We start from the raw sequence: 15,207 nt of genomic DNA on the forward strand, positions 1-15,207 counted from the left end.
CGATAGAAACATAAGTGTTTCCGAGGAATCGAGTCTGTCTCGTGCAATACCCGTCCAACGCCGCATCACTCCTAAATGTTAACCGTATATCGTTACACCGAAAAAAGGCATTGGTTTTAAACAATCAGAAATTGTGCAATTGTGAATAATTTGACGATATCTACAAACGTATATGAACAATGAAATAAAACCAAATTTGTGCAAAAACAAAATATATGTGATTGCTTTTAATTACGACATGAGGGATAATATTATTCGTTCTGGAAATTTCGGCTGTTTCGGTATTTGAACTCGATGACGTCTGTGATAGGGAGCTGTTACCAAATGTAAGTGTACAGTCGATACAAATACAAATTGGGTGACAGATCAATATTTTTATGTCGCCCAAATTGTCTTTATATCGACTTTATACTACAATTTGGTAACAGGTCAACGTCTAAGTGTTTCTTCCTCATTTCGAATGTAAAAAACATGCCGGACGCCATGTTATTATTCTAATTTGTTTTCACTCGGACCACGCATGGGAAACATTATAATTCCAATTGACATGTAAAAAGAGGTTCCGAGTAAGGGAGACACAAAGGGGGTGACTCGATAGCTATCTGGCGACATTTTTGTCGGCAGCGTGATGAATCAACTGGATCAAACAAAAATGTCGTTATATATGTAAGAAGTGTAATCATATTCTTTATTCGGCTGATGTGTATATAATGTGTGTGTAGATATGTTTACTACCTTTTTACATAAAGTAATATTTTTGTTGCTTCTTTTGATTCATTTTGCACTTCATTCTTAAGATATCGCAGCATGGTTCACACGCCCACTAGAAACATGGATGGGTGTTTTTAAGTACTAGGTACTTAACAGTTAATTAGTTTCTAAATGTACTGCAGATTTGTTTGTTGTGTCAGGCTGTACGAGGACGGATCCCCATCTGTTTCCTGGTAATCTGAAAGATTATCTTGTATGGCATATTTTGTGAACAGTTTACATAGTTATCTTAGAGGGTGAACACCGTCCTTGTCAATTACTATGAAAATGTTTGAAAAGGGAACTTCGTTCATCATATTCCATTTGGTTTTGGTTTACATGAACACAAGCGGCGAGTCACAGCTGATTGGAGACGAAAAGAAATATGTTTTCCTTGAGCAAGTCGTGTTAGAGAGAGTGAGACCTGCAGTGTTGGATATGACGAAGGGTTTAGACAGAAGAGTAGGACGCCTGGAGGAGGAAATCAAACGGATTTTATCGGAACTAATCGCAATGAAGGCTGCAGATCCTTCACAAGGTTAGACGTGCATGTCATCTATTTGATAGATAAAGACTTGAACTTGATTAAGGAAACTGGGATGATATTTGTGAATATTTAAAATACATAATCTACAAACCAGTTAATACATGCTGGCTTACATTTCTTTATATAAAAAGAGGCTTTATTACAGTACAAACCAGATGGAAACAGCAAGGCCGCTTCATGAAAATATACATTCCAATATTAAACATTAATTTCATATCAATTATTATCGTGATAGATGGCGCCATTTTGTAGTGTTTCATTTAAAATATCCGTTTTACAAACATAAAACAAATAAAATGTTAAGATAAAACTTTCTTGTGCATGTAACGGCTATACTAGCTCAGTCTAGCTTGTTACACTGGTCAACATAAAGACCTTTGAAGAATAACCATGTCTCAAACTGCCCGGTCTTCTATTTATTGCTATTGCCAATGTCTCGTATCAGCATTTCACTACATTAAGTTGCTTGTTCCATACACCAGATCTGGTATGATAAAAGATTAACCAATAAAAATGCTGTCTGTCTAGCTTTTTGTATGCAAATAAGTATTGATGATTTTTTTTCCTTCAAAATTTGGTTTTATCAAATTGAGGGAGAAACTTGAGTGATCATATAATGACCATGCGATTGTTCAGCAAATCAAAGTTCTGTAGAGAGCTAACATTTTCTTTCTTACATTTACACAGAGGCGACGAGTGACTGCCCTACATCAGGTAACTGCGTGATCAATGGACTCGAGTGTAAGTTTTCCGTTAGTTTTGACATAGTAAACGTAATTATGATAATCACGGTTAAAAAAAAACTATTTTCCATCAATATCTTTTTTGAAAGATTTTTTTAGATGTAGATCTAATAAAGACCGATGTTTTAAATATTGACACGGTACAGAGAGGGAATATAATCATTTTTAGAAAATAAAAAAGTGAAATTATTTCAGGTTTATCAGGAGTGTATTCTAAAAATCCGCATCAAGATAAATTCCGGATTTTTTTGGTTATTTGCCCATGACGTCAGTTGCTCTATATTGGTGTGACTATTTTTGACTTTCTCTTTCCTCTGGAAGATTACAACCTTGGTATTCTAGTCTGTCTTTTAGTTATAAAACAACAACGTCATTATTTACGTTATAGGATACTGATATAATTATTAAACCGAAATAAAACCTTTTGCCCAACAGGATAGCATTATTATCATATAGCATGATCAGAGAAATTGTAGCGGCAATGTGTTGTATTATGTTTTCGTTTACAATGATAATAACAACCAAATTTTATGTTTAGGTCCGCGATTTGACATGGATCCAACAACACTATATAGATCATGGTACCTGTCCAGGGATAACCTTACCTTGTTCAACACACGACCGGATAACATATATGGCTTGCAAAGAAGACCTAATGGAAACCGAGTCTACTGGGGGGTACAAGGATCCCGAGTTATTACAAACACACAAATAATATACTTCGAGACGGAAATCTACTACAGAATCAAACGAGATTTTAGCTCAACTAATCTGGTTTTCGAGGTTGCATTTGCAACAGAAACAGCGATTGGTAAAAGTAACTTTGTCGGTCTACAAATGGGAGCGTGGTCTGTTAATGCCTATAAATCCCCTACTTCACCTATCGTCACTCTACAAGTCCGAAGTAAAGGTTCAGTCATGCACGATGAAAAGATCAGTGACTCTACTGCAGGAACAGAGAAATACTTGGTACTTGGGTTTTTTATTAATAGAGTGGACCGGACCATTGCTGTGTTTGATATTAACATGAACAGGAAGGTATTCACCTTGACAGACGTGGACGGTGATCAGGATCTGTGGCCCGTGTTTGGTGTTTATAATCCTTACGAAGTATATGCACATCTTCAACTTATCACTCAAAAGGACATAACAACTTATCCCTGTGGCCTTTCTGGTAAATGACAGAGTTTTATCAGCATTCATAATTTTTATGGATAGCTAATCATCAAACTGGCGATGATGTAGAACAGATTGTTATTTGGTCGTTAAGTGTGAATATCTCAATTGTCCTGTTTATTTTCTATATTGAAATGTACATCAACTTGATGGATTTTTCAGGTTATAACATAAGTTTTTACGTCATATACGCTTTATTGCTGTTCATAATAACAATGGAATCCTGATAACAATGCATTACATGTAATACGTCTTTGTTACCGGTGCATCTCAGATGAGTAAGACTTCGAAAATCTTAAAAAAATAATGTATATTACTGATACAAATTCAAATCAAGATTTCATTAAGCATAACAGTTTTTAAATTAACTGGTAAACCTGCATATGTATATTTGGTGAATTATTATTTTTTTCTTAAATAAAATGTGTTTAATACTTGATTTAAGGAAGTTTTTATTCATAACCTCTGATACCACTCATTATGCTGGCGGATGTTCATTAATAGCTTTTATATATTTGACAAAAAGTGTCGAAAAAAAATTAAAATAATTTCATTTTTTAATATATTGTTTTTATAGAATAAATATACCCTGTTATCTCAAGACCATTATTCCAAAACAAACAACTCCAACACAGGAATGGGATTGGAGGCCACAGATTTATCCAAAAAACCTACAATAGCAATAACATGTATCAATAAGCGTACCTCCAGTTGTATTCCGACCAGCATGGTGACTGGACAAAACACCAACCAGACAGGACAGGGGGTTACATATGGTAGGTAGGTACTGCTGAATTTTTTGTATTAAGTTCTGACAACAGATTTCCAACCTTTAATACAAAAACCAAAGCAAAATAGAAACTGTTTGGAAATCATTATTTATTTTGTAGTCCTAAACAAGAGAAACACACAGCAAGCTTATTTGGTTTTGAGAGACTCTTTTCAAACTTGCAAAGCAACTTCCGGACATAAATATCCGGAACGGTCAAGTAATTAAAAAAATCCATCAAACAAATTTTAAAAAAAAAGTTTAATTTTTCACAATTAAATTTGATGAGTAGGCACATTTTTTTCTGGATCGGGCGAGTTACGCCAAACAAACTATATTTTTATTTTGGCCTAGAGACTTGCTTTTTGAAGCATTTCATGTTGCCAATTTGCCAAATTCCGGATCACACAGTAAGCTAAGCTGCCTGTAAACTTACTGCCCCATTCCATAGCGCATTGATCAATGTATTTAGAAGTGCAGAGGCCGTGTTCAAACGTATTACAGCGAGAGACTCAAGTGTTTCTTAGGAGATCTTTTCATCGACTTGATTCACGATTTCGTCAGAAGAATGTCCATTAGAAAATTCTAAATAAAAGTCGTCCTGTAAGTAGGTGACAGCATTTCGTTTGAAACAGATCCATGTTTAACCGATCAAATCAACGTTGCAAGCAAATGACATCAATGAACCTATATGTAAATTCGTACCTAGAATCGTGCTTATAATCACTTTGTGTTGACTTCATTTTTGGTTGTATTGTCATCATTTTAGATTCGTTCAGTTACTTTAATCAATCTTGTGGTCTATAGAGCTAAAGGCAAAACAATTAGGAAAGCTCAATACAATGTAGAGAAATATTCTAAAGGGATAGGTATCGTAATTAAATATTTTTACCTAGGCACAATTATTTTTGCCTAGGCAAAATTCGATTTGTGCCTAGGGAAAATAATTTTGCCTAGGTAAAAATATTTAACTATGACATCCTTCCCGCGCCATATATCCCGGTGTGTATAATACCATCTCAAACCGTTCATGGTTGACATTTGGTCAAAGAGTCTAGTCTCTCATATAGTTGAAAAATCAAAAACATGTATGTTCGATAAAAAATGTAGTAGACAGAATACGAAATAACACTGCCATGCTTAGAAACGATGACAGTTGATCCAAGAACTAGTCTCTAGATAAGTCTCGAATTCCTAAAAATAAAACCGGAAGGAGGCTATAAATTATGGGGCCGCGGTAGCCGAGTGGTTAAGGTATCCCGACACTATCACTAGCTCATCCACCTTTGGGTTGCAAGTTCGGAACCTACAAGGGGCAGTTGCTTGACAGTGACCGTAGGTCGTTGGTTTTTCTCTGCTTATTCGGGCTTTCCTCCAAAACCAGGCATGTCCTTAAATGACCCTTGGCTGTTGATAGGGATATTAAACAAAATAAACCAAACCAAAACAAAACTTCCAGCGATAGACCAGTCAGTCATGTAGGTGTTGGATGTAAAGTTCCAGATTAGTTAATGATGGATAATTTGTTTGAAAGTCACACGAGACAACAAGCTCCTTAGAAGAGGTTAACTTGATTTATAGATGGCAGATCACGATACCTTAGCTAACCAAAGTCCTGAATTATTGGATAGAAATCTTAATTAAAGGTCTATGAAAACGTTTAATAAAGTAACCCATTGGCCATTTTGTTTTGTAGTAAACAAAGAGCCATGTTGAATGAAAAACCGTATTGAACTCCATACTCGATAGTATTCCGCAGTGTAATCTATGATAGATTTGTGTACGGTATTTTCTAATGAATGTCTTCACATGAACTTGCATTTCAATTCAACCAGAACATAACGCAGTTAATCATAGTAAATATATACCGAACGGCAGGGACAGAATGTCCCATCATTCCTTCATCAATCCGGATGGTTCATGCTCGATGATTCAATATACTTCGTGCCGGAAGTACCAGGATGCACTGAGGAAAGATCCGGATGTTTATATCTTAGTATTTAGGAACGTGGCACTCAAGTATTACTCTATAGCTTGTGTCAAGATGATGATGATTTGCTGTATATAATTCACACTTGCATTATTCCATAATGTGTCGTAAAGAAACGTGGTTTCTCTTGGTTTTGTTTCATTTGAATGTAGAGGGAAATGCACAGCTGATTGGAGAAGAAAAGAAATATGTATTTCTTGAACAAGCCGTATTAGAGCGAGTGAGGCCTGCAGTACTAGAAATGATGGATAATCTAGAAACAAGAATAGGGCGCCTGGAAGAGGAAAACAGACGGATTTTATCAGAGTTAAAATCGATAAAAGATGCAAAGTCTTCATCAGGTATTATGTATTAGCATGCTAACCGAGACAGCAGGGAAGGGGTGAATTGTTTCGTTTAGGCATAATCAATGATCATTATTTCTATCACTTATTTAACAAACGAATTGATTTTATTAAATACTTTACTCAACTGTCTGTATCATAAAATGATCATTATTTCCATAAGCTGAGTGATCTTTCGAAGTCTGAACATGAATACATGTATACAATTACAAATACAAATGTGCATACTAAGACTGCTTGGGAGTTTAGACAAAAGACTCTAACATCAGATGTTAGACTCTTTGACCGAAATGTCTGGTACACACGTATAATGCTTATCCGAGAGAAAGCTATTCGGGAGAGATGAGTGGAAGATTTAATGGGGCTTTTTCAAAGAGTTGGAAAATTAGTAAATTGTATGTTTAAACAGTGTTGGAATGAAGTTTACGTAATTTCAAATCTCGTAAAATCCTGAACAGAAAAGCAAGACAAAATTTTCACTAATTGTATGAAATTTGGAGCATACAATATGATCACTGAAGCCACTGTTTTAATTTTCAATTTTTATTATTCCGTGAACGTCAGTTTATTTGTAAAAATATATACAGCATGAACACTCTTCATTGTTGCTTTTCTTGAACTGAAATGAGTTATATTTTGGTTGACTTTCACTTCTGCATAGCATTTAGTCCACATTATGGTTCTGAAATTTGAATGTGTAATACAAGATGGCCTCCATTAGTATTACTGCTTTCCTCAATAGATATAAGGCCGTCTTATAGTGAAAACAAACTGGTTCTCACTCTCCTGGAGTCTTGCTAAAGTCCTGCACACTATCAACATATCAATCGGGCGTCATTGATGTAAAGTCATGCTGACCCATTCTTTCTTCCTTAGGAGAGGCAATGAACGGATGTCCCATACAGAGTAACTGTGCTGTCAGTGGACTCGAATGTAAGTTGAAAAAGTTTGTAAATTATGGGAAATTAACTCTACTCATGAATTTTGAGTGTTTTTAAAATGCAGATAATAAAACAAATTGGATGTTGCAACGTTGTACTTGTCATAGTTTGGAGAATTATGACTTGTGTCTACTTTAAATATTTCTTGTTTTGCGCGATAAAAATCCAAATGCAAAACAAAACGAAAATCATTGCAATTATCAATTTTAAAAAAAAACAAATGTTTTGCACTCCTCAGCAATAGGTTTGACACTTTTGTTTACACATTCATTTAAATGGGTTGTTTGACCAATTACTAAATGACAAAGTCAATTGGAAATCTAGAGTTCAACATATCCTGATTATGTAACAATTTTTATCATATAACTGGTCCATCTTACCATGTAATACATTATTATTATTGTAAAACACTGTACATAAATGACGTTTCTAAAACACTGTTAACACATAAATGACGTTACTAAAACACTGTCAACACATAAATGACGTTACTAAAACACTGTTAACACATATATGACGCTACTAAAACACTGTTAACACATATATGACGTTACTAAAACACTGTTAACACATATATGACGCCCCTAACACTTCTTTTAACTAAAAAATGGCGTCACTAACACTATTAATATACAAATGACGTTCATAACACTGTTAACACATAAATGACGTCACTAACACTTTTAACGCATACATGACCTGACTATAAATATGTTACGTCGCACGGTTGGCTCTTCAAGCAGATGAAATTCATTAATCTCGTTCAATATTGAATTAATTGCCGTATCAAATGAATGAACGAGTTTGATAGATTTGACTTAATATTGCTAACAATATAACATATTTCAACTGTTTAATATAAAAATCATTTCATCACAGGTCCAAGATTTTACATGGATCCAACAACTCTCTATAGTGCAGCCTTGTCCAGGGACAAACTTACATTATCTAACAGACAGCTGGAGAACACCTATGACTGGCCAACAGGAACAGATCCGACCCGAGTGTACCAAGGGGTCACGGGATCCAGACCGATTACAAATTCGCAAAAGATGTACTTCGAGACTGATATCTTTTACCAAATAGAAGAGAAGTTAACGGCAACCAATCTGGTTTTCGAGGTTGCATTTGCAACAGAAAACGCGATTGGTGAAAGTTACTATGTAGGTAAACAAAAGGAGGCGTGGTCCGTTAATGCTCATAATAATGGAAGTACACAAGGTGTCACTCTCTTCTTCAAAAGTAATGGAGGTTCTATAAAGTACAGTGAGAGGCTAAGTGACGCCACTTCCGGTACAGAGAAAAACTTGACACTTGGCTTTTTCCTGAACATTATTGATAAAAGTATCACTGTGTTTGATATAAAAAAGAGCAAGACGATATATACATTCACAGAGGTGGACAGATTAGCTGGACTGTGGCCAGTATTTGGTGTTTATCAAGCTAGAAAAACGTACGTGCGCATTCGATTGAACACTCAAAGGGACATAATCAGCGCACCGTGTGGGCTATTCTAAAAGTAAAATAAGGTTTCCAACTGCCATTGTTAAAAAAATAAGAAAGTGGAGTTTTTGTTAAAGCTTGTTTCAGAAATATAGTAATTTGTTTCAATAAAGTGACTATACAAGCGATTAAGTGATAACAGTTTAAAAAGATTAAAGGTTTCGAAAATTACTTGTCAGTAAGAGATTTCGCTTAGTCGTTTACGTGATATCACATTTTTTCAACATTTAATTGATATCACTAAAACAATTTAGAGATATTATCAAATTGAAACGATTTTTAAAACTGTAGGGGCGTCGTCAATGATGATGATGACGTTATAATCAGAAATAACCTATTACCTAGATTTGTACACGTAGCATATGTATTTATTGAATAAGTGAGAATATGTTCCAATTTTATATGTTTCCACTTAAATACCTTACGCTGCGTTGATACAATGTTTCTAGAGAATTTTAAAGGGAAAATTTCCTTTTGCTAAGAGAGTTACATTAGATTAGATCGTTATATATACAAATGCTCCAGGTTGAATAGGATTTCTAGGTGTTTTAGGTACACAAACCTGCAGTGTTCCGGAAAGGGAAGTCTGGGCATGAAGACATATACAGATAAAGGATCACTTAATGCATTTTAGTGTCGCTTTTCATAGTTCCATGCAATATAAGGCGAATCTGTTCAGCCAGTGACTCCATTCGGCGTTTGGTTTTCATAGCCCATTGTTACGTGATAAAAAAGACCCCAGAAAGATGAAAATCAGCAGTTAAGTTCAAAACACAATTTAATGATATACACACAGCTAAACAAGTAACAGAGATAATACACAACTGCTAAGTGGTGTACAAAGTGGTGTGTTAAATCAACACTGCTAATTACTTATCTTATAACAGATGTCCTTGAGTAATTATTTTCTATCCAGAATTTTAATGTTTTTAAATCCTATTGTTTACAGTTCAAGGCCATTGATAATCAAACATTATTCATATAGGCCTCCTTTACACTTGTAAATCAGTTCTCAGTATCAGGCAATTGAAACACAACACAATTCATATAGCTATCGTTGACATTTGAAAACCAGTTCTGAATAACAATTTGTCTCTCGTGGTATTTATGCTATATTGCTTTCCTTGTAAAAACCACTTGTCAATAAATTCTTGTAAACAAAACAAAGTGTTTCTTGAAGTATGCATTTCCCACACATTTTGCCAAAATTGCCAAATAGTTTAAAAACCTACATGACCAAAGCAAGGTCCGAATACACACGGTGTATATAAAGAATGTATAAATTTATTTCTGTAAAATTTTACTCCAGTTGCGATATTGGGGCTAATGTTATACCATATGACCAACAATTTATGTTGATGCGTTTTAATAAGTTTTGTTTCGACTGTTATGATATGGTCTGTACTTTCCTCGATTTCAAATTTAGGGGTCTAAGTTCACACCTATTACAAGTATTTCCTATCATGGGACAGGGCTATCAGCGAGAAACACATATGTTTTCTTCGTGGAACTAAAAAACTAGATTGTCAATGCCTGTGACTCAGGCACTATTCTGAAAAAAATATCAAATTGTAAAAATATACTCGTCGCAATACTTTTTGAAAAGGAATGTAACTCACACTTGTTTAACTAACCTAAATACTTGTGACAATGACCAAAAAGCAAAGAATACTGTCATTATCATAATGCAAGCTGAAAAACGATCAGACGAGGACAAAATATAAACGGAAATATGGATTTGCGTAAATGATATTAAATCAAGTCCTAAACTATCAAACATATATAGAATATATAAAATAATGTCTTAAACCAATTAATAAACATAGAAGATATGAATAAAGTCATAAACTATTAAATATACATTGATTATATAGAATTACAGTGTACCCTGAACGAAAAGTGATAATCAAATATGTTATTCTTAGTAACCACCAAAGAAGAATGTCGCAAACAGCATCAAAATCGGTTGGCCGAGTGCCGAGATATCGTACATCGAAGTACGCGATTTGCACCTGTCGGTTGGCTGCTAATCAGCGTATCGGTCAGTCACGCTGATTTGGAACTCTTAAGTCTATGACGTCACAGGTTGAACGGAGTGACTGTTGTGGGCCAGTAGCATAGAGGACAGTGTGAACAGTGGCAGCACAAACATGTCTGAAAACGATCTGGACATGAGATTTGAGGTTGTTGAATTTGGCGAATAATGCCGCCAAGAAGTCGGAATCCAACAATATAAGTTTGAGTTTAAAAAAAAACAAAAAAAAATAGTGAAATTGACTCTGAAAATGACCGCCTGGTTAACACAGACTGGTGTAATAATCGGTCAATCACCAATAAATGCATATTAGTTATGTGTTTACCATTTCTTACTCATTACCAAAGAAAGGAACACAGCATCAACATTTTAAAATAAAATAATGTGCCATTTCATTCGCAAATTAATATTCAAATAAACATACCAACAATACAACAGTTCTGGATACTCTGGTTTGTGAGAAAAGACGAACACACGTACAGTTAATTCATGCGTTATATTCTATACAAAACCCGCTTCTAGTCATGAAGGACACTTAATTTAGAAAGTACAATATTATAATCATCATGATCTACAATAGACTAAATCTCTCTCCCGTATGAATACCAGTGTTGAAGTCTACAACAAACTTCTACATATACAGATTTTATCCCTTATTTTACATGCCATGGTCTCAGGGATTAAGGACGATTAAATGCTTGAGAAAGATATAATTTGTATATGATCGTTGTCAGTGAAATTACATAAAAGTGATTCGCAACAATTATAATATAATTGATACTTTATGTACAGGTAAAAACGTACAGTTTATTTCATCGTGACTAATCATAATTAATACAAAAAATTATAAACTCGCAATGATTTTCGTGTATGATTTGTTTCAATTTTATGTATTTTTTGCTATTATTGTTTTAATTGTGTCATTATTATGAAGTGATCTACATCCTTGTGGTTTTGCTTTCCATTCGTGTCGCAAGATATCTCCACTTAAAAAGGGACTTTTAAAAGTTGTATACTCAAGTTTGAATGGGTTAGTATACCGCTAAACAATTACCAGGTGTGAAATTACGGTCCACAAGCTCGTCACACCTGTCACTGCACCACAGGTGTCTGTGATTTCTGGTGTTCTAATCGGTACACGCCGATAATTGCTTGTGAGTTCACGCGTTTGGTTTCTGTGAACTTCAAAAAAGTTCCGAAGACATGCTTTTACTGGTTGTACATAAATTGAGCTTGAATTTTATTAAGAATTGCGTTTATACTATAGGGAATACATTTTCAAGTTGTTGAAATCAAACACATTACTTTTGGAATTCAGTTAGTTTCGTTTTCCTTACAAACGAAAAAATTCGTATATCAAAGGTTTGTCTATAGAATAATTAACCTAAGTTACCTCATTCATATATATACCCATGATGCTGAAAATTTCCTCAATGAATCTTGTCTGGGAGTAACTGATCTTTCATGGACACGTTTTATCAATTGCGGACAAATACCCAAAAATCACAAATAACGGTATCATTGCTGTTTTGGCTATCATTGGTGTTTTGGCTAATACAAAATTCTAAATGATTAGCATTTATTTCACATCTTGTATGCATTGCATTTTAAACTTACTAATTACTTAAAATTACTAGAAATATTATAACCGAAATCAATACTGGTACATTTGTATGTAGCAAACCGGTCATGCCCTCATAATAAAGGCTATATGATGTAAGTCGTTATAAACGGCCCGTTATTCAAATGTCATACATGTTACAACGACCCGTTAGAATAAACAAATAAATAAAATATACATGTTATATACGACCTGTTATAATAGAAAATAAATAAGATGATACACGCTGTATTTGGCCCGTTATAATAGAAAATTAGAAAGATGTTACATGTTGTATATGGCTCGTTATGAGAGAAAATTAGTGAGATGCTACATGTTATATACAATGTATGGCCCGTTTAAAAAGAAAATTATATGTCCCTGGTTTCGGTAGCAATTGTTATTAACTAATTCACAAATATAACTCAGAGAGTTTATTTAGCACTTTCATTTTTGTTGTCTTATTCGCATTAATTGCAGGCCCGTGTTCACGTTTGTTTCTATATATTTCCTATATGGCGGCTCCGATCGTGTTCAACCTGTGACGTCACAGGTCAGCGGTCACCAAAACGAGGTATTCGGCCTTGGGCTTCAGGTGTGTTTTCGAGAAAAATCGCAATTACTCGGTAATTGGTCGGCCGATTTTGATGCGGTTTTCTGCATTCTTGTTTATTAATCAATACCAATAACATATTTAATATAAGTTTTCGTTCAGGGTACACTTTAAAGTCTAAAACTAGTAAACATATATAGGATATATAAAATTAAGTCATAAACTTTTGAACTTACAAAGAATATATTTAATTAAGTCATAAACTGTTAAACTTACATAATACTTGTTTGTTTGTTTGTTTGTTTGTTTTTGTTTAACGTCCTATTAACAGCCAGGGTCATTTAAGGACGTGCCAGGTTTTGGAGGTGGAGGAAAGCCGGAGTACCCGGAGAAAAACCACCGGCCTACAGTCATACCTGGCAACTGCCCCACGTAGGTTTCGAACTCGCAACCCAGAAGTGGAGGGCTAGTGATAAAGTGTCGGGACACCTTAACCACTCGGCCACCGCGGCCCCTTTTACATAATACATTTAAGTCTTAAACTTTTAAACAAACATAGAATATATATGAATAAATCATAAACTATTAAGCCAACACAGGATGTATATAATTAAGTCATAAACTATTGAACTTACATAGAATATATATAATTAAGTTGTAAGCTTTAAAGCAAACATAATATATATATAATTAAGTCGTAAACTAGATAAACATCGAATATATTTAATTAAGCTGTAAACTTTAAAACAAACATAAAATATATATAATTAAATCATAAACTATTAAACAAACATTGGATGTATATAATTAAGTCATAAACTATTAAGCAACATATTATATATATGATTAAATCGTAAACATATAAGACTAAATTTCCAAAGAATATAGATAATATCTTTTTCTTGGTCAACACTGAAGAAACCAATTTTGAGATCGTGTTTGCTTTTTGTGTTTTTGTAATTAACACTTTTATATAATTTGTCCTGAAAATATTTTTAAAAGAATGGTGTTTTGTTTTCGTGTACATGTAATTGACAAACACATTGTATAACACTTAAAACTTGATTTGTTTACTTCCGTAGAGACCCTAGCAATCACTGACTAATCCTAACAGGACGGAAAAGCTGGAATACGTAAATTTTAACTGCCACGCTTGTTCGCCGACAATGGCATGTTCATCATTCCGGGAGCATCTTGTTCGATAAGCTTTATGGTACTTAAATATTTGCATTATATAACAAATATTTTCTTAGGACTTATTCAATTAAAAGAATAAATTGACCCTTTGATACAAACTTAAAGTCAGAGAGCGTACAACTTTATCTAAAACATAAACATATATAATGCAGTATTTAAACATTTGAATAAGTGTCGCCATCAAGCTAACAAAACTTGACGCTTATGATAACCAAGACAACGTCCTGTTATGCATCTTACTGAAGACCAGGATAACACTACTTGATACTTTCTTCATCGAAGTATTGTTTTAAGTTTTACGTCGTCAGCTTGACTTTCCCTAAGATGTATTCCAGAGAAACCTTTTTCTTATTGACCTTTTTGATTTTATTGTATGCAAATTCATCTGGTCATGCGCAGCTGATTGGAAAAGAAAAGGATAATGTTTTCTTTGAGCAAGCTGTGCTAGAGCGATTGAAGTCTGCAGTAATGGGTATGTCGAAGGATCTAGAAATAAGAGTAGGACGTCTGGAAGAGGAAAACGAACGGATTTCATTGGAATTAAACTTAGTGAGAATAAAGTTGAAACATGCTCCTTTAATTTAACTGCTATCATTAACACTCCAGGTCTCTATCCGTCACTGACGAGTCGTAGAAGTACCAAACAGATATATAGTACAGTTTTATTTGGTTTGGCTCCAGAGTATCTAACTCCCAATCTATTTTGAAATGTGCTATTACCTTATGTATCTTTATGAAATCCTTTTAATGGATATACTCTGACTATCTCTTTTGGTCATAAAGGTGTTTTATTTGTTTCCAGAAAACTAGGAGGAAATCAAACATTCTACCGACGACAAGAATTGACTTTAAAGATGAGGAGCGCCTAGATACTTCATTCACCCTCGTCAAACTGGACACGCAAAATTATTCGGATGGCGAACTTTCCGAATTTCTGCGTCTCGTGGTAAAGCCGTTGATGATGTATCGATAAAAGACTGCTATACTGATTATCATAACGGTTTAATTGCTTTATATTAGAAACTATTAAAAATGATATTTAAAACGCTCAGTTATTTT

At 34.2% G+C, this 15,207-nt stretch overlaps 3 protein-coding genes across 6 annotated transcripts; all 3 read left to right on the plus strand.

Annotated features, from left to right (window-relative positions):
• The first annotated feature begins 738 nt into the window (after positions 1-738).
• On the plus strand, positions 739-3,655 carry LOC117342150. Of its 3 annotated transcripts, none has more exons than XM_033904161.1 (3): positions 739-1,288; positions 1,985-2,011; positions 2,579-3,655. In XM_033904161.1, the coding sequence occupies exons 1-3, from the start codon at positions 1,033-1,035 to the stop codon at positions 3,220-3,222; spliced, it is 927 nt and encodes a 308-aa protein (XP_033760052.1). In that variant the 5' UTR covers positions 739-1,032; the 3' UTR covers positions 3,223-3,655. The 3 variants fall into 3 exon arrangements, with proteins under 3 accessions (XP_033760052.1, XP_033760053.1, XP_033760051.1); XM_033904160.1 differs by having other exon boundaries at positions 742-1,288; positions 1,985-2,038; XM_033904162.1 differs by lacking the exon at positions 1,985-2,011 and having other exon boundaries at positions 740-1,288.
• A 2,316-nt stretch (positions 3,656-5,971) lies between these two features.
• Positions 5,972-8,913, plus strand: LOC117342151. Of its 2 annotated transcripts, none has more exons than XM_033904164.1 (3): positions 5,972-6,316; positions 7,196-7,252; positions 8,140-8,913. In XM_033904164.1, the coding sequence occupies exons 1-3, from the start codon at positions 6,076-6,078 to the stop codon at positions 8,775-8,777; spliced, it is 936 nt and encodes a 311-aa protein (XP_033760055.1). In that variant the 5' UTR covers positions 5,972-6,075; the 3' UTR covers positions 8,778-8,913. The 2 variants fall into 2 exon arrangements, with proteins under 2 accessions (XP_033760055.1, XP_033760056.1); XM_033904165.1 differs by having other exon boundaries at positions 5,972-6,298.
• A 5,336-nt stretch (positions 8,914-14,249) lies between these two features.
• On the plus strand, positions 14,250-15,199 carry LOC117342152. The gene is made up of 2 exons (XM_033904166.1): positions 14,250-14,697; positions 14,951-15,199. Exons 1-2 carry the CDS (start codon positions 14,473-14,475, stop codon positions 15,119-15,121), a joined length of 396 nt encoding a protein of 131 aa, XP_033760057.1. The 5' UTR covers positions 14,250-14,472; the 3' UTR covers positions 15,122-15,199.
• The last annotated feature ends 8 nt before the right edge of the window (positions 15,200-15,207 follow it).

Source organism: Pecten maximus, chromosome 14 (genome assembly GCF_902652985.1).
Source record: "Pecten maximus chromosome 14, xPecMax1.1, whole genome shotgun sequence".
Taxonomy (NCBI): Eukaryota; Metazoa; Mollusca; class Bivalvia; order Pectinida; family Pectinidae; genus Pecten; species Pecten maximus.

Coding starts and splice junctions, on each gene's coding strand:
- LOC117342150 (XM_033904160.1), top strand. CDS start 1,033: ATGAAAATGTTTGAAAAGGGAACTTCGTTCATCATATTCCATTTGGTT. Junction 1,289..1,984: donor GGCTGCAGATCCTTCACAAG/GTTAGACGTGCA, acceptor ACATTTACACAG/AGGCGACGAGTGACTGCCCT. Junction 2,039..2,578: donor CGTGATCAATGGACTCGAGT/GTAAGTTTTCCG, acceptor TTTTATGTTTAG/GTCCGCGATTTGACATGGAT.
- LOC117342151 (XM_033904164.1), top strand. CDS start 6,076: ATGTGTCGTAAAGAAACGTGGTTTCTCTTGGTTTTGTTTCATTTGAAT. Junction 6,317..7,195: donor AGATGCAAAGTCTTCATCAG/GTATTATGTATT, acceptor TTTCTTCCTTAG/GAGAGGCAATGAACGGATGT. Junction 7,253..8,139: donor TGCTGTCAGTGGACTCGAAT/GTAAGTTGAAAA, acceptor ATTTCATCACAG/GTCCAAGATTTTACATGGAT.
- LOC117342152 (XM_033904166.1), top strand. CDS start 14,473: ATGTATTCCAGAGAAACCTTTTTCTTATTGACCTTTTTGATTTTATTG. Junction 14,698..14,950: donor TTTCATTGGAATTAAACTTA/GTGAGAATAAAG, acceptor ATTTGTTTCCAG/AAAACTAGGAGGAAATCAAA.